The sequence below is a fragment of the Erythranthe guttata genome, chromosome 3 (assembly GCF_056151865.1).
Source record: "Erythranthe guttata isolate IM_541 chromosome 3, IM_541, whole genome shotgun sequence".
NCBI classification, from domain to species: domain Eukaryota; kingdom Viridiplantae; phylum Streptophyta; class Magnoliopsida; order Lamiales; family Phrymaceae; genus Erythranthe; species Erythranthe guttata.
This window is the reverse complement of record NC_142535.1, coordinates 18,071,215-18,089,996: the sequence shown is the minus strand read 5'-3', so window position 1 is coordinate 18,089,996 and position 18,782 is coordinate 18,071,215. Positions and strand designations below refer to the sequence as shown.

At 35.3% G+C, this 18,782-nt stretch overlaps 4 protein-coding genes across 7 annotated transcripts; 3 read left to right on the top strand and 1 right to left on the bottom strand.

The window, feature by feature from the left end:
* Positions 1–2,436: 2,436 nt before the first annotated feature.
* LOC105974447 (uncharacterized) lies at positions 2,437–4,002 on the top strand. The gene is made up of 2 exons (XM_012999552.2): positions 2,437–3,092; positions 3,173–4,002. The coding sequence occupies exons 1-2, from the start codon at positions 2,733–2,735 to the stop codon at positions 3,782–3,784; spliced, it is 972 nt and encodes a 323-aa protein (XP_012855006.2). The 5' UTR covers positions 2,437–2,732; the 3' UTR covers positions 3,785–4,002.
* Positions 4,003–5,853: 1,851 nt separating this feature from the next.
* LOC105974393 (Translation initiation factor IF2/IF5) lies at positions 5,854–8,538 on the bottom strand. Of its 2 annotated transcripts, none has more exons than XM_088815882.1 (2): positions 8,214–8,538; positions 5,854–7,666 (listed from the first exon to the last, which is right to left on the bottom strand). In XM_088815882.1, exon 2 carries the CDS (start codon positions 7,332–7,334, stop codon positions 6,051–6,053), a length of 1,284 nt encoding a protein of 427 aa, XP_088672008.1. In that variant the 5' UTR covers positions 7,335–7,666; positions 8,214–8,538; the 3' UTR covers positions 5,854–6,050. The 2 variants fall into 2 exon arrangements, with proteins under 2 accessions (XP_088672008.1, XP_012854941.2); XM_012999487.2 differs by having other exon boundaries at positions 5,854–7,663; positions 8,214–8,331.
* A 722-nt stretch (positions 8,539–9,260) lies between these two features.
* Positions 9,261–12,045, top strand: LOC105974394 (beta-1,3-galactosyltransferase 7). 2 transcript variants are annotated; one of them, XM_012999488.2, is made up of 11 exons: positions 9,261–9,726; positions 9,865–9,967; positions 10,073–10,134; positions 10,219–10,418; positions 10,522–10,585; positions 10,697–10,769; positions 10,863–10,983; positions 11,092–11,179; positions 11,253–11,378; positions 11,492–11,601; positions 11,692–12,045. In XM_012999488.2, exons 1-11 carry the CDS (start codon positions 9,635–9,637, stop codon positions 11,838–11,840), a joined length of 1,188 nt encoding a protein of 395 aa, XP_012854942.1. In that variant the 5' UTR covers positions 9,261–9,634; the 3' UTR covers positions 11,841–12,045. The 2 variants fall into 2 exon arrangements, with proteins under 2 accessions (XP_012854942.1, XP_012854943.1); XM_012999489.2 differs by having other exon boundaries at positions 9,422–9,726; positions 10,330–10,418.
* Positions 12,046–13,316: 1,271 nt separating this feature from the next.
* Positions 13,317–17,033, top strand: LOC105974351 (vacuolar protein sorting-associated protein 9A). 2 transcript variants are annotated; one of them, XM_088815881.1, is made up of 5 exons: positions 13,317–13,685; positions 14,344–14,520; positions 14,960–15,130; positions 15,762–15,941; positions 16,068–17,033. In XM_088815881.1, the coding sequence occupies exons 1-5, from the start codon at positions 13,332–13,334 to the stop codon at positions 16,914–16,916; spliced, it is 1,731 nt and encodes a 576-aa protein (XP_088672007.1). In that variant the 5' UTR covers positions 13,317–13,331; the 3' UTR covers positions 16,917–17,033. The 2 variants fall into 2 exon arrangements, with proteins under 2 accessions (XP_088672007.1, XP_012854887.1); XM_012999433.2 differs by having other exon boundaries at positions 13,379–13,685; positions 14,373–14,520.
* The last annotated feature ends 1,749 nt before the right edge of the window (positions 17,034–18,782 follow it).

The following is an 18,782-nucleotide window of genomic DNA, read 5'->3' as shown; positions in this document are numbered from 1 at the left end:
TCAACTATTTAATTTGTGGTCCCTATAAACAACTCAATTGACAACCAATAACCAAGTGTATATATAATAAAACATTAAATATAATCACATCTGAATATAAATATATATGTTATATTCAAAATAAAAATAAGTTGAACTTTTTTTAATAAAAAAAGAAATAGATACAAATTCTCATAATTAAAAAGAAAAGAAAAAGTATTTTTTTGAAAGTTCAATAGGGTGCACTGATTTTATATTTTAATAATAATAATTTATTTATTTTTATTTACCTCAAATGAATGTTGAAATTTGGAAATATTGAATCGAGATGAAGATATATAAAATCATTTTCAAAGGTGATGGTGGGAATAAGGACCATACAGTTGGATCCATCTAGGGTTCATTAAGAAGAAAATGAAATATTTTTTTTAGGGCATGGTATCCTTATAGGATGGAAAATGATGGTGGCCAAATTTGTCAATTTAATTATCAATGATATTAATTAGCTTTTTTTAATAAGTTAGATTAAATGTTTAATTAGTTAGACATAGCTACTATTATTCTCAAATTTATATAATTATCGTTTCAGGTTTCGATACATGTATTAGCAAAACTAGTACGTGTTGAAAACATTACATTATATTGAGAAAAAATCTCGTAAATTACTGTAAATGGTTTGAGTAACATTGGAGTGGAGAGTATAGTGTTATATCAATGCTTCAATACAGTTCGAAACGACTATTTTTTGTGTTTGATTCAATTTTTCGAGTGTTCGACGTTTCGTCACCATACTAAAAAATCGAAATATCTAAATCACCAAGAACTCGATTTATAATCTAAACATAAAAATAAATTAATTAAAAAAGGAGTCAAAGAAGATCTCATCCTATAATTAGATGCAGGTGTTGTGGGCCCAGCAAATAAAACTAAAAATAAAAATAAAATAAAATAAAATAAAATAAAAGGAATTAAATATTGGACAAATTGTTCCTAATTAATTAAGTTTCCCATGAGATCTCAAAGGACCAACATCCTCCCAAGTGTCACATTCTCCAAAAACCCACGACCACTCTCTTTTATTAAAAGTATCATTTATTTAATATACTAATTAATTAAAATTGCATCCCACCCAATATAATTAATTTAATTCAATATATTATTTATTGGTTTCCTCATCTTCTTCACCTAGAAATTATAACTAAACACTCAATAGTAATTTTCATGAGATAATTCTTGATAATACCATGTTGAACACTTTGACTATGGTAAAATTGTTCATATATATGAAGTGAATTTAATATTTTATTATTTATTATTTTGAATTAAAATATAGCAATGAGAGGAAATAGGACCCAATAAATGATGGGTCGGGTCAAAAAGGTCCACTAAACAAATGGTGTGCTTCGAATGTCATGTGGGTTTGTTCATTGTAAGGTGTAGGGGGAGCATCATACAATGTACCATCAAAAAATGTGTTTGGATAATCACAACTGTCCCCTCAACTATGTATTATTTTACATGTTTACCCTTATATTGTCAAATATTTACCTTTTGAAAGAGGGATTTTTTCATAATTATCCAAATAAAAATGAGTTTTTTTTTGTAATTCGATCTTACCTCAGAGAGGTGGCGAGGTGGCCGTTTTGCCAAACAATAAGTGAAAAAAACAATAAAAGGGGTTTTTTTGGGTGGCCTAAAAAGACTGAATTTTTTTAAAAATTATTTTTTGGCCCCAATGGGAAGAGAATGCAAATACAAAGAATCCCATCATTCCAAAATCCCCCTTTAAAGAACACAAAGGAAACAAGAAGAGAGTGTGTACCTAGGAGAAAACAAAATCCCACAAATTTCAATAAGAATAGATGGGGTTTTAAGGAACAAATTCAGTTGCTCGAGGAACAAAAAGAGGAAGCAATAATCCAAAATATTTCACTTAAACCCAAGTCTCATAAATCAAAATTAGTGACCAATAGTCCAAATTCAAGAAGTAGAAGAAGTAATCCAAATTCAAGAAATAGACAAAGGAGTTTTTAAGGAGAGAAGTATACTTAGTCCCAATCAATATGGTTCGAATGTTGTCCAAACCATGACCTCAATCTAACATCATCCAAATAAAAAAAATAAAAAAAAAATAATAATAAATAAATAAAAGAAATTTGAAGCACAACTTGTACATAATTTTCTCTCTTTCCTTTTCCCCCTTTTTGTTTCCTCTTATCTACACATAATGATAGTCCACTATTCAATAAAATACAAGTGGTTTTCCGGTTCGGTTCGTTCTATGTTACACTCGATAAAACCTCACCAAGTTACACTCTAACATACCGCACCGCGTATTTCACACATTCCCACGTGTATTTCACCAGATGCAGCATCCGCGAGATGAGAGAGAAAGAAAATGAAAGTGAGCGAGCTCGATAAGTATTTCATGTCCCCCTTCCAAACTATTTTTGCCTCTTTTTTTCACCATCTCCTCTTTTTAATGAGCAAAAAAGAAAGAAAAGGAAAAAAAAAAAAAAAGAGATTTTGTTTTTCCCACTTTTTTACCTTCTTCCTCAATCATCCATTCCCCTGTACAGGAAACACTCATCATTGCTCCCAACAATCTTTTTCAAACCTGAGCTTCCAAGATTTTCGATATTTTTCTCTCACTTGTTCCAATTTTTTCCCATACTATAAATACCACACTCTTCCACTACTTCTTTCTCCTCCTCACTCTTTCATCCCCTGTTTTTTTCTTTTTTCTTCTTCCTATGATGGATCCTTCTTCGGCGAACTCGGTCAATGGCTTCTACAACTTCCTCACACGAGGAATCGAGGATCTCGAACGCGTGTTTTCGTCTAGCAACTTCATGTCGATTCACTTCCTCCAAAGAGTTTTGTCCCTCTTGAGATCTTCCCATAATCAGCTCACACTATTGGTTCAGAAACTCCATTTGCCCGTCGGAGAAAAATGGCTCGACGAGTACATGGACGAAAGCTCCAAGCTTTGGGAAGTTTGCCAAATCCTCAAAACCGGGATCTCGGGCTTGGAGAATTACTACTCGTCCGGCCTCAATATAATCTCGTCTTTCGATAGCCATCGCCATTTAAGCCCGCAGCTCTCTCGTCAGGTAATAAATAAAAACACAGTCTTGATTAATATGAATTCATTTTCTTGATTAAAGTCATGATTTAATGAATCAAAAAACAGGTAATTCGGGCTATATCGGTGTGCAGAAGAGAGGCGGTGGGATTGGAGGAGGAAAACAGGTCGTTAATGGAGACAAGAACAGAGCCACTATCTTTGAAATTGGACGAAAAAATCTGCGCAGAATCGAAGCTGAATGGATTCAATGGTTTCAGAGGAGTTCTTTATGCAATGAGAAATGTGAGTTCACTTCTGCTGACGATTCTGCTATACGGGTCGGTTTACTACTGGCCCGAATCGAATACGGGTCGGAGAAACGGGTACGAGGGTTCTCTGTTATTCGGATCATCGTTCATGATCTCGACAATGAGGCTGCAGCAGAGGGTGGATTCCGAGATAAACGAGACGAGGGGTGGGCCCGGCGTACTTTTGTACGAGTTTAGGAGGTCGAAGGATTTGCTTGATGAACTGAGGGGTGAGATTGAAAGGAAGTGTGTAAAGGGGAGTGTGGAGTGGGAATTAGAAGATGGGATTAGAGAGAGAGTGGAGATTCTGAGGGGCTGTTTCGGAATTTTGAGAAGTGGGATCGAGAATATTGTTATGCAGCTTGACGATGTTTTCGACGAGATCGTTGATGGGAGGAAGATGCTCTTGAATTTCTGCAGCCATAGGTAGATCAAAGTCAGCTTTCAACTCAAAAAAAAAAAAAGAAAAAAAAAAAAAAAGGAAAAATGTAAGTGTAGGGTAAGTAAGTTAGTAGTTGGTTTATTGTAACTTTTGTATTTTCTTTTACATCTATTTCTCTTTGTGTATTTCAAGAATGCAAGAGGAAAATTTTCTTGAAAAAAAATGCAGTAAAAAAAGAAAAAGAAAAAAGAAACCAAACATAAAAGTAGAATTTGCTCTGTTTATGTTTCTGTTTACCATGAAAAGAAAGAAGTGAAAAAACAGAATGGAAGCTTCTTTCCTGAAACAGGGGGGACAAAAAGGTCAAATCTTGACAATTCATATTTAACTTTCCTATGTTTTTTTATTTATTTATTGCATTGTTTTACTACAAAGTATCTGTTGTCTGTTACTGCTTACTGCTACTTGATTATTTTACTAGTAACTGTTTTTGGTCATGGAATATGAATTATTTTTGCACTCTGGGAAGCTTTTTTGTCTGAGTCAGTTTCATTTTGACAGCAATTGCATTTGATGATGAAAGTTTCTCTCTCTCTCTCTCTCTCTCTCTCTCTCAAACACACAGAGAGTGCACACTGCACACAAAGAAGAGACACAAATCAATTCCGACATGACTTTATTCTGTTAGTGCCCATCTTATTCCTACAAACTATGGTGGGCAACATAACATAGTTTCACAGTAATATGATTAAAAAAAAGAAAAAAAAAAAATCATGAGCTGGGATATTTTTGAGTAAGATTTTCTGGCAAAATATTGCTGGAAAAAAAAACCAATTAGAAGCATAAACAAAATTCTTCTTATGCCCGAAAACCAAATTCGAAGACAAGAAACTCAAGTTCCATAAGGAAGATAGGATACTAGAATTAGAGTTTGTTGGATTTTGGGATCAAACTGAATTAATCAAGAATTCAGCGCATCAACCCGATCCCCACGTAAGACGCCCAACACGTTCGGTCCAAAAAACACAAATCCCACTCGGTGACTCGAGAACCTTTTATGATCATTTGATCTCGACCGTTAACACTCTCACCTCTTTCATTTGGACCACTCGTTCGAGGTATTTCAACTCCGCCTCCTTCCCAACCCTAAAACTTTGATCTTTTCTTTTCCGTACCACCGCACTGAACATTTTCCGCGCCGACACATCCGTTTGACTATGACGATGGTTGTACTACTTATACTCTCTACTTGGAACACAATCTTACTTTTCCATCTATATAGTAAACCATTCGGGGAAAACATACATACGAATTTGAATCTCCTTCAAGTTTGCTTCAGCTTTTTACCACCAAAAATAATACATCAAACACCTTCATAAAATCTGGACCCCTTCTTTTTTTTCCTTCCATTCTTCCACCCTCTTAATTAAAGTACATGATATCACAACATATCATTTTTTTTTAAAGGGATTTGGTAAAATATATCTAATATTTCTAAGCTACACATAAACACAAACACATAGAGTGCACTTGAAAACAATTCTGGTAAAAGAAAAAGTTCTCAATCAAGCATAGAAATCAAAACCAATACATTAATTGAAATCAGGCATACATACAAATTGCCTTAAAAAAAAGTAATATTTACAAAAAAAAAAAAAAATTGGTTTACATTTACAAATAGATATATACTAAGGGTAGGAATAAAAGCAACAGAAGCATCGACAGCAGCGCCTGAAGCAGGTACAGTAAAGGTACCGTAATGGGCCTCGACGATTCGAGGAAGCCGATGATGAATTCTGGTCAGCCGGTCGATTTTCCATCGGAGCACACCTAGTCCGTGTGTTTCTGCGTGAGAGAGTGGTGTGTTTTTTACACTCAGCTAAAAGTCGTTGAAACCAAGAAAACGCTTTTTTAGTTTTTTCTTTTGTTAATGCGTTTTTCAACTCATCTGCATGCGGCTCATGCTACTAACATTTATACAACTTAATTTATATATATGTAGTCAATATATATTATAAATAAATACATTTTGAAATTTTTATTCGATGATTTAAATTGTAGAAATCATAGAATTATCATTTAAATTTTGAAGTAATATCATTATTTTAGACACTATATAGCACTCTCTCCAAATCATAATTGAAAACCAACATTACAAAAATTAAGACCAAAATACCCCTACCTACATATAGTTCCTCCTTGTTTCAAGAAACCAACAACACAGTTGAATCACTTCAAACATAGTATTTCTGCGAAAAAACACGATATAAATCAACGGCATTTCATCACAATAAAACACGAAAAAACAATATCGTCAATCTTCCGATTCAGATTCGGCACTCTGCAGCCACTCAACAAACGGCTTAACATTCTTCCAAATCGGAGACCCTTTATTGCCGCCATTTACGCCCTTCTTGTACCACTCCACAATGAACTCCTCTTCCACCACATCACTATCATAAAGCGCCTTCAAAACCAAAGCCACCTCTTTCACCGCCTCGTTGCTCGCTTTTCCACAAAAGGACTCTACTGCACGAAGCAGTACCGCCTGCGAGCCCTCTTCCTCAACTGCAGCCGCAAGGTAGTTCCTCTTCTTCACAACCTCTTTAGCAAATCCTTTTCCAACTCCTTCAAACAATGCCTCGAATAACGCATCGGTTATTTGCTGCTGCGTACCGGAAAGAGACTGCAGTAGCGATTTGAACTGGCTAACAGGCGACCCTTTCTTAATAAACTTCTTGATTTCGTTAGTAGCCCTTTTTGGAGAGCTTTTACCTGATTTTGGCTTCTCTTCATCGGTCGAGAGCATAACCATACTAGCTGTGACAGCGTTAAGCTGCTCTTTGATTCTTTGTTGAGCAGCTAATGAAGAAGTGTCCGTTTGCCACTGGATGTTGTCGTCGTCGTCGTCGCATTCTACTTCATGTTCATCTGCATGGCTACTACCATTAGGAGAATGGTCTTCGTCTGAGTGAATAGACTTCTTCTTGGTGATTGCTTTCGCAGCTACTTCCTTTAAATTTCCAGACGAACCCTTTTTCTTAGCGGCATCTTTCTTGAGCTTCTTCACCTCTTCATCGGCCGCTTCTCCTTCCTTGAGCCGCTCCTTCTCAGCCCGCCTCATTGCTTTCTTGTCCTTGGATCCTTTCTTCGACTCGTGAGGGTTTTTCAGAATGAAAGTTGTGAGTTTATCCCTCATGTCAACCTCCGAGATGAAACCGCATGCGGCACACTTGAGATTGATCATCTGCGACTTTGTAATGATGATTTCTGTTTCGGGGTTGCCACAGCCGTAGCACTGCACGAATTTCTTGATGAAGTTCTCGAGAAGCCCGGCCAGTTTCGAAGTATCGTGGGCCCCGTTGACATGTGAAGCTCCGGTCTTCTCATCAAACTTGGACTGAGCTCCCAATTCGCATCCGAAATGCTTGGTCGTGTAAGAAGCAGGCCTGCCCAAAGCCTTTGCAATGTCAACCATGTTGACTATATTTGTTTTGATGCCATTCCCACGGCCCTCGATTTTTGTTATCATTCTGGGCATCTTGTACCTGTAGAAGGCATCGTCCTTATTTCCAGCACCGATATTTTGCAAATCCATTTTCACAAATTGGTAACAATTTTATCACAAGGGAAGCAAGTTATCTTCAAAGGGAGTTCCTTCTTTAAAATGGTGAAAATTCGTAACAAACGGTACAGGCCACATGAACTGGAAATCTTGATAGAGTGGCTTGAGACGCATGCAGCTGATTATTGCAAGACGAGAATATCTATCTTTTTTTCTAGACGAAGGACAGCGCTCTTCGAGTAACCGTAACCCTAGTGACGATGAAAGGAGAGAGGCTCGTTCAGACATAAAAGAAGTTTCTAATTTAACACCCTCCACTTTTGTCGACTGGAAGTACCGCAGGTCTTCTACCAGCAGCAAATCTTCTGCAACAAAAAACGAATGTATAATTCATAAATTGAATCATAACACCAAATTATTAATAAGCTTTCGTAATTAGCCAATATAAATCTAGCTTAATCCAGATACAGCCTCAAAAATTTTGCTAGTAACTAAACAAAAACAGGTCCAATAAATCCAATATTCACCACAATTATAAATCCCTAATTAAAACAAGCTGAAATCGAATTATAGTCTCAAATTAAAATCATTATACAAGCACATAAATTCCAAATCTAAATTACCAAAATAATTTCCAAATCAAATCATAATTCCAGACGATCAATCAGGAGGGGAAAAAAAAAAACTCAACCATTTGTGCCATCATATAAATCTCAAGGAAGCAAACATCAATCCAGAAAACACAAACCCAACAGATCAAAAAGCTAAACCGCATTAGCCCAAGCGAGATTAAAACGAATAAATCAGAATAAATTAAAATTACGAGATGAAAATTAAAGGTAAAATTAAAATCTACAAATCAAAGACAAAAAGGAAAACATGATTTATCGGGAGAGAAAGCTGCAAAAATACCTTATTTAAGATGAAAAATGAGAAGAAAAACAGCAATTCAGGTAGAGAATGTGCCTTCTTCTTCGTCGACGTGGTTGAGGTGAAAAGCAATTAAACGAGGGAAAAGTTGTATATAAATGGAAGAGATCTGATCTCATCCGTTGGATTAAGATTTTACATCCTGACCCTTGACTCTTCATTTATTTAAATGTCTCTATCTTCAACTATTTTTTCTCTTTATTAGCTTGTTAACTCTACTCCACTCGTCGACCACCCCATGTGTCTTCATGTTCCTCGGTATGAGTCAAACTTTATCGTACATGGCAGACTTTGACTCATCGGTAGTCCCCTGATCGATGACTTATGACTTGTGATCCTATTTAAAGCAGAATGTGGACCAGTGAAGAATAAGACCAAAAGAAAACTCTAAACACTTGTACATTACCCTAAATTATACTCTCTGACTATGAGATTTGGGTATGTGTTGAATGTGTGAGTTGTAAGTGCTTCGTTTTTTGTCTTCCTCTGTAGTTTCTGGGTGAAATTGAGAGAGGAAGAGAAATTCTCTGATATGAGATTAGTTCTCTTATGTTAACCTTGATGATGTAGGTGGAGTTTCTTATGATATGTGAATTTGAATCAATTGTATTAAACTCCATCATTTCTTTATTATCTTGTTTCCTTTTCCAACTTGTAATTATTCTTTCAACTATGTAATAATCAATAGCATTCTTTATTCTTTATTGATATTTGAATTTTGAAAGACCTATGTATTATCCCTAACATTGGAAAATACATGACCAACATGTCATATGCTAACATTGTGTAATGTTCAAGAAACATCTTTTGAGGTTGTAAAGTTTTGATAGTGCAAGACACACATGTAATGACAGGGCCAAATTCATCATTAATTAGCCTATTGTCCAATGTGACTGTGGACAAGTTTAGCTTGTAAAAATCCATTGTTTCAAAACGGTTATTTAATTAATTACGACTGATTAATCTCCCCTGATCTGATTAAGAGACCTTATTAAATAGTATAATCATGCCTCGAACAAGACATTGTTAGTGACGTGACATGCCAAAATTATTTGAAGCCAAAACCAAACAAATGTCTAAATCCACCTCCTTAATTCTTCGACAAAAATAAGAAATAAATAAAAATAAAATAAATAATTCGTAAGCTTTCCTACATTGTACCAAGATTCCATCAACATTCTCCTTTTTCCAGCTCCATCACCGCCCATTCTCTCTCTCTCTCTCTCTCTCTCTCTCTCTCACACACACACACACACTGACACTGTATCTATATCATATATGTATATAAACCCGATTCTGAACATATTCTCTCTATCATGAATTCTGGGTTTTCTCTTTTCTTTTTTCTTTATATTTATTTATTTATCCTAAATTTATACACCTTATAGAAAGAACAGAAAACCATGAAATCTAAGAGCAGTACGAAGGTTTCTGCAAAATGGATTTTCATTTTCTCCACCTGCTCCTTCTTCCTTGGCATAATGTTCACCAACAAGTATATATATATATATATATATATATATAACATATAATATAACCCACTTCAATAAATTCGATTTTCTTGATTTTTTTTAAGGTTTTTTTTGGGGGGTTTTAATTAATTTTTATGAATAACTTGGTCGGGGTTTTGCAGATTGTGGGTCCCACTGGAATCCAACAACCAGCTCATAACTCTTAAAAGAAGGGACCAAGAAGAGCTGCAGATCACCTCTTCGGACTGCAGTACTGAGATAAAGGTTCCATTTTTATGTGTCAAATTTTCTGTTTTAACTGTTAAAGATTCAATTTTTATTTAAGGGTTTTTGCTTCAATTTTTAGTCTGAATTGTTTTGTTTCAATAGAAATCAAGAAACCAGGACAAAGATGTAGTGAACGAGGTTTACAAAACCCATGAAGCAATTCAGTGAGTTCATAAATATTTTTTTTTTTCAATTTTGAGTTTTGCACATTTAAATTTTATATTGGGAAAATTAATTAATTAATTCAGGTCTTTGGACAAGTCAATATCAATGCTCCAGATGGAGTTGTCTGTGTCTAGAAAATCTCATGAGAAAATGAAAACTAACGATGATTCGTCGTCCTCTGCGAGTTCTATAAGGAAGAAGGCATTTATGGTAATTGGTATAAATACGGCTTTTAGTAGTCGAAAAAGGCGCGATTCTGTTCGACAATCTTGGATGCCTCAAGGTAGAATGAAAAATCTAGTTTCATCTTAGTTAATGTTGACTCGTTCTTAATTAATTTTTCTAACGTTGGTAACTTGATCGACAATTTTTTTACGATTTTTTAGGGGAACAACTTCGTAGATTGGAAGAAGAGAAGGGGATTGTTGTGAGATTCATGATTGGACATAGGTAAATAAATTGCTCGATATTTTATTCGTGTACACTGTTTTCGATAGTTAGTATCTACTGTCGAGTAGTGATATTTCATCGTCTGATTTTAAGTCGATTTTTTTAATGTAGCGCCACATCGAACAGCATACTGGATAGAGCTCTCGACTCTGAGGAAGCTCAACACAAAGATTTTCTCAGGCTGGTAAAAAAAAATTAGTCAGATGCCTTTATTATTCCGTCTCGGAAAATATGCGGAATTTTTTATACATTTTAATCATTTAAATATTAATTATAGGATCATGTTGAAGGATATCATGAATTGTCTGCAAAAACAAAGATTTTCTTCACCACTGCTGTTGCAAAATGGGACGCAGATTTTTACGTCAAGGTTGACGATGACGTACACGTTAATTTGGGTAAAAGTTACCGTTTTTTTAATCTTTCGAAAATCCACTCAAAAATATGTTTAAAATGATTTAAGTGCAATTAAATGCAAATTTATCGAATAATTTTTGCTCCTAAAGGTACATTAGCTGCAAACCTCGCACGCCATCGATCGAAACCGAGAGTTTACATTGGCTGCATGAAATCTGGACCAGTTCTTGCTCAAAAGTAACAACACTTATTACCTTTTAATGTTTCGTATTTCAATTCTTGACATTTAATAACCGGATTTAATTTGCAGAAATGTTAAATACCACGAACCGGAGTATTGGAAATTCGGCGAAGAAGGAAATAAATATTTCCGTCACGCAACAGGGCAGATCTATGCTATCTCGAAGGATTTAGCCACCTACATTTCAATCAACCAGTAAGAATCCGCTCGTAAATACGAAGTCTAATAACTTTAATAAATTAATATTATTTATTACAAAACTCCTAAAATCACCCAATTTTTTTTTTTGTTACAATTGCAATATTTAGGCCCTTATTACATAAGTATGCAAATGAAGACGTGTCGCTTGGTGCATGGTTCATCGGACTTGAAGTCGAGCACATAGACGATCGGAGCATGTGTTGTGGTACTCCACCAGGTACGAAAACTAAACTACTATATCAATAAGCAATTAAATATGTAAGAATTCATTTTTACTCATATCGAAAGGGCTATAATGAATATGTAGATTGTGAATGGAAAGCACAAGCGGGTAACGTATGCGTAGCCTCGTTTGATTGGAGCTGCAGCGGAATCTGCAAATCGGTCGAGAAGTTGAAATTTGTGCACGAACAGTGTGGTGAAGGAGAGGAAGCTCTCTGGAATGCTTTATTATAAAATCTATGTGTAACTTTAGCTTCTATCATTTTCTTTTTTTTTTTTTATTATTAAAGAAGTGTAACTTTAGCTTCACAAATTGGACCTCATGCATATATAATTTATTAGGGTACATTATGGGCATCTATGAGGTCAAATTATGAAAAAATCCTTCATGCTTGGGTAATTACAACCACCCTTAATTATGAATATTTTTATACGTCCATTCTTATGGTGTCAAATTGAATAGAATTTTCTAGAAAAAAATCTTTATTGAAAAAATTGTACACCCTTAATTATGAATCTTCTTATACGTTCATTCTTATGGTGTTAAATTCAATAGAATTTTCTAGAAAAAATTCTTTAGTGAAAAATTGTATATAAAGTCAATAGCTCTTCATACAGCAAAATAGAAAGAAAAAAAATTGTATATAAATTATACACTCTCGTGTGCTTCCTTTCCTAATTATCACATACAGTAGAACCTCGATAAATTAATAACATCGATTAAATAATAGTTTCTCACGGTCGATTCAATGAAAACGTGTTAAATATTATTAACTCGATAATTTAATAATTCGCTAAATTAATAGAATTTTCCTTGTCCCGACGTCTTGAATAACAACCTGTCATAGTCTTCGAAACGGCTCGTCCTTGTAATTGCTCGAGAATCGTTGCTCGAGAATCGTTTTACTTCTCTCGTCAGTCGATCCGGCTCGTCCTTGTTATTGCTCGAGAATCGTTTTACGCCTCCCGTCAGTCGATCAGTTTCGTAGATGTTAGTGTACAACAAATACCAAAAAAACACAATCTTTAAAATAGATTTACTAGAAACCGAACGATGCTCGCAACAACATTTCAGATCGAGTTTTTCGACTCCTAATCTTCACAAATGCACTGCTCGAATCTTGGTCGTGTTTAAACAAGCGGATAATCTGAAAGATTGAATCTTGGAACCATAACGGAGCCTGAAAAAAAAAATTCGTCTAGCGAATCTATTATGAAGCTGGAATCGTGAGTCTTAAAATTATCGTCGCCGTAAAAAGGTCCTAAAACATCGAAACAACTCAAATCAAGGGTTGATACATCTTTGTAGAGAATGCTCGTTTTCGCGGCATATTTTGTTAGTCTGCCTTCTGTAAACGAAGTCCAAATATCATCTACGATATTTCGAAAATCGTCTACGATAATCGGAATATCATCTATCTGATTCCGAATATCGTCTACGATATTCTTTAGCAGTTGAAAAAAAAAAACGAGGGTTTCGAGTTAAAAGAAACAAACAAAAATACTAATAAAATTCACAAATCAAACAGAAATTGAACTGAATTTAACAAAAAATATATGGATAAATATATTGAAAATCCAACAATATATTGACCAAATAGAGCGTGCGCTTCGAATTCGAACCTGATCGTGCGCTTCGAATTCAAATCCAAAATTTATTTCAATTAATTTAGCGAAATATTAAATTATTGAGTTAATAATTTAACACCTTCTCATCAAGTATGGATGGAGATAAATTATTATTTAAGAGGTTCAAGGGTAATAGAATACTTGAAGATCCTCAACAAGTGGGTAGAGGAGGGGGGTATTATAGTAATTTCGGTTTCAGGTCTGCAAGCTGGGCCGACAGAAAAAAATTCGGGCCACGGGAATTTGAAGAGAAATATTGGACCGGCCCGATACAATCGATTTCCCTGCACATCACTCATTCCGTGGGGTTCGTTGACTCAATCGATCCCATCGATCGGCGATGGAAAATTCCGACGTGTTCAGCTCGTCCACTGCACCGCTGACGTGGCACGACTTCCTCGAGCGCATGCGCCATCCCTCCGCCGCCGAATTCGTCAAAGGCATCAAAAGGTGTGCTGATACACACACACACACACACACACACACACACACACACACACACACACACACACACACACACACACACACTGTTGTATGCAGAAACCAATTGCATGTTTGATGATTATATCTAGGAAATTGAAGCTATTTAGTGTTGTATTTGCCAGCCGAAATTGTTGTTCCCGTTGCTGGGTATGAATCGACGAACAAAATTAGTGGTGGATATGTTCTATTTCAGTGAATTTCGGATTTAGTTGAAGTTATTTGAGCCTAAGAGACTACATTTGGTGAATAATTTAGTTGCTGGATACAAAATTAATGAATAATTTGAACATAAGAGGCTACATTTGGTGAAGAAAATAATTAAATTACCTGACTTTTAGTGAATTTTCGACTGTCTACATATTTATGCCACTTCAATTTGTAGCTCCTGTGCTAACTTCGTTTAGTTATTTAATGGTGATGCCAAAAGAGTTCGGTTCTTGTCTGGTTGGTTCTCTGATTTCAATATGATTTGTGTAGTCGGAGATTTTTTTTTTCTTTCTTGAATTGTTTGCGAATTGCTATCTGTATCGACTTCTGGTTAAGCATGAAATGGAGATCTTGCAACTTTGTTAATCTAGGATTTATGTTCTTTTGTTATTTGTCTGTCGACTGAAACCACCCCCAGTATGTGTATCTGAGCTGGAATATCTGCAGTTTTATAGTGTCGTTTTTGAACAACGCGCCGGATGCAGAAAGGGACAGTGCTGCGGTACAAGAATTTCTCGGCAATATGGAAACAGCATTCAGGGCTCATTCCCTTTGGGCTGGATCTTCAGAGGAGGAGTTGGAGAGCGCAGGCGAAGTGAGTGTCTTTCTTATCCTAACACTGAACTACAATGTTGGAAATTTTCTGTTCCGTAATTATGTTGATTTTTTGTGAATATTTGTTTGTGTGTTTTAAGTTTTATGATGTTATAGACACGATAGTTTGCTTCATGTTAGAATGTGAAGTAGCTGTTGGAAATCCGATAATAATTCATACCTAAAGACTGACTGGTATTTTTTTAGTGACAAATTCATGCTGAATTGGGATATAGTTCTTTTATTTCCTGTTCCTGTCTGGAGTCATTTTTGTTGTTATGTGTACAGACATGATTGTATCCGTTATCAGTTTTTAGAAGTACTTTCTTGATATTTTAGGTTTACTAAAAAAATAATATGTTATTGCCCGATGATGCAGTGATTGGAGAAATATGATATATGCTTGGATCTGTATATTCACAATAATTATTTAATGGCAGGGATTGGAAAAATATGTCATGACAAAGTTGTTCACACGTGTGTTTACTTCAATTCCAGAAGATGTCAAAGCTGATGAGCAGCTTCATGAGAAGATGTCTTTAATTCAACAATTTATTCGGCCAGAGAATTTGGATATCAAGCCGACATATCAAAATGAAACTTCTTGGCTGGTGAGTGAAGCAATGACCCAAATTATCTTCTTTAAATGCTCAAGTACATTCATGACATAAGGGTACAACTTAATGCAGTTTGTGAAAGGTTCTTGGGGATTCATTTTCGCTATTAGAAAATTGGTTCTCTTTCTCGAATTGAGGGTGAAAACCGAATTTTAGATTAAGTAAATATTCTTTATCCATTAGGGGCTTCTACATTTAGTGCTTGCCAGTAAGCTGCAGTATGTGATATTTTGGCTTGAAAACTGAAGGTTGGAATATGGATTTGAACTTCTACCCTACAATTTGATTTGTATCAGCTCCCCTTATATATCCAACTTGTCTGAACCCAATCAATTTGTTTTTGTGTCAACTGTTGTGGCTTAATTTTGACGTCATAAGTTGGGAATTGAGGAAGTGTCGGTCAGTATTATAATGTGATCTATATGCTGATCTATGTGCGCCTTATGGGTTGGACTTGAGATGTGATTAAGGTACAAATTTGTTGACTGGTCGTACGACATTGTACGCTAATCTGTCTTTCCTCGGGGATGTGCGTGCATCTTATTTCTGCAACACTGTCGAAAAGTAACTTTCTGGGAAAGGTTAATGTTTTCCTGACTCCATTTCGGTATAACTATTATGGCAGCTTGCTCAGAAAGAGCTCCAAAAGATTAACATGTACAAAGCACCAAGAGACAAACTTCTCTGCATTCTCAATTGCTGCAAAGTTATCAATAACCTATTGCTCAATGCCTCACTTGCGTCTAATGAAGATCATCCTGGAGCCGATGAATTCCTCCCGGTTCTCATTTATGTTACCATAAAGGTAATTTGTGCATTTCTTTACCCCTTTTTCTTGTGGATTATTACTCGATTGAGGTGCCATTTGTCGTTATGTTTTTTGAGATCACTATTAGGTCCGCCACAATGAAACTCTACGTATGTTATACAGGCAAACCCGCCTCAACTGCATTCCAACTTATCATACATACAAAGGTTTAGACGCCAAACTCGCTTGGTTTCAGAATCAGCTTACTACTTCACAAACATGCTCTCTGTAGAGTCTTTTATCGCTAACATTGACGCTAAAGCCCTTTCGATGGAAGAAACCGAGTTCAAAAACAACATGGAGTCGGCTCACCAACTTCTATCTGGCCTCTCCGAGACTTCAGACACACACAATCAAGCAGATCAAAACATCGAACATGCTCCTAGGAAAGAACCCACGCCCCCCAAACCAGCTTCAACTTCTACGAGGCATCAGCACTTATCAACACAGGTTTCTGTCGAATCATCTAAAACCATACCAAAAGATGACGAACAGTATCAGGAAAATAACTCGTCACTGAACAAAATTCCGTCAATTTCAGACCTGGAAAACAAAGGGGCTACCATGCTGTTGAAGGAAGACGAGGTGAGCAAATTAGTCTTTCGGGATTTCCCGTTTTTGTACTCTCAATCTGGCGATCTTACGGTTGGAGACGTAGAAGATCTGCTCAATAATTATAAGCAGCTAGTCTTCAAATATGTCTGCCTTGCAAAGGGATTAGGTGTCGCAATTCCATCACCTTCGTTATCCAATTCCGATGTCGAAAATTTAGAGCAGCCTGAAATTGCAAAGGAATCGGACAATATAAAAGAAGCTCATGTAAATGAGAATATGCAAAACGAACTTCCGACAGCAACGAATGATTCAGGCGAAGAATCGGTTATTCCTATTGAAAATAACGAGTCGAAGATATCGGTAGAAGCAGCTCTTCCATCTCAAGGTGAGGAAGGTAATGAAAATCCTCAACGATAACCATCGTCACTTTATTAAAATTATGCAGTTTAATTATGTACGGTCGGTTCCTTTTTTTGTGTGTGTTGTTGTAAAGAAGAGCTATTATTCAAGCGAAATTTATGTTTTTTTTCAAAATTTGATTCTTCTGCATAAAGTAAGATATATAAACCTTAATTAGTACTAATGTCCTTACACTTGGTAAAACAGAAGGCTAATATTCGTTCGCATCGATACGGTTACGTTCAATAGTCCCATTTTTTGTTAGGTCTTTATTTTCATGTTTTGATCGATTTTATTGAGGTAATCTGCGCCACGTTTGGTTGTCTGATTATCGAATGTATGATAGTTGAAAAGGAAAAGTTTTCTCTGTTCATTAGTCTATAACACTCAGCATCTACAGAAAAAAACAAGTAGCCAGCGAATAAGTTTGGGCAAAAACAGCCCAAAAAAAAGTGCTTATTTTAAGTTACTGAAGGAATAAGAGCTTTATTTCATTTCAGCTGTTGGCCAACACAGGAAAGTGGATAAGCTAGTTTTTTTTTTCTCAACCACTGCAACATTAATTAATTAATAAGCTTTTTGTAATGTCGAAAGTGGTGTACATCTGTTATTTGAGAGAAATGTGGGTCTACAAGCATGCATGCATGCATGCAATAACATTAAAATAAAGATGATGTTTTTTTTTTTATTGATTTTTTTTTTTTTTTTTTTTTTTTTTTTTTTTTTTTAAATATAAATGTGTCCGAGACACGATCCGGCAGAAAGATCAAATGTTTGGGGACCTTAATTTAATTCTTCTTGGGTTTTTTACTCATAAATAAATTGAAAAAGATGAAGAAGAAGAAGTTTCCTCATGAATTGAAAAAGGCAATAAAGGGGTTCCCAAGATAGACTTTATCACGTGCACTGCACATGCTGACAAATACTATGGTCGGGGGATGCTTGTCTTGGTGTCAATAAATTTATTTATTTTTATTATTTCTTTTAGGGTAAATTACGGTCACCTCCCTGTAGTATGGTTAAATTACAAAAAAAACCTCTTGTTTAGGGTAATTACAACCACTTTTCAACTATGAATCGTCTTGCACGTCTACTCTTGCGGTGTCAAATTTAATGGGATCTTCTAAATTATGTGGAATATTCTCCAGTAAAAGAGATGATCACAAAATGCGTCTCTTGGCTTGTAAAACCAGATTGTAGTATATCAAAAAACTGTATTTCTACACAAAACGAGTACATACTAGAGAACATTTCACGGGATCTAGACGATTATGTTAAATTTAACACTATAAGTGAACATGTAATAAGACTCATAGTTGAGAGAGGTGGTTGTAATTACTCAAACAATAGGAAATTTTTCATAATTTGACCATACATCAGGGGTTGACTGTTCTTTATTATGATTAATGGTGTAGTACATTATATTTCTAGAGTTTAACCAAACGTAACTAATGGTGTGCCTAATATTGCAATAAAAAAAGAGAATGATATTCATGATTCTATCTGTTAGAGTTATGTCATGTCACATTAGTGTTAAGTGGCCAAACAAAGTTGACTTTATCTAAATAAATGGCTATTTCAGGCTTACTAAAAAAGAGAATGAAAATGAATTCATCATAATAAAAAGTTTAATTTTAATTTATTTGGGAAAACTAAAACATTACTCCCTCCGTTCCTAAATAAATGTCTCTTTTCACTTTTCACAAAGATTAAGAAACTCAATAAATATATCTTGATTTTAAAAAAATCATATAGAAATGACTAAAACAACATTTATTATTTAATGATTTATTAGAGAAAAATAATAATTAGAGTTTCATTAATAAGGTTAAAACAGGAAAAATGCATTTAATGCAGTATTGGAAATCGAAAGTGACAGATAAT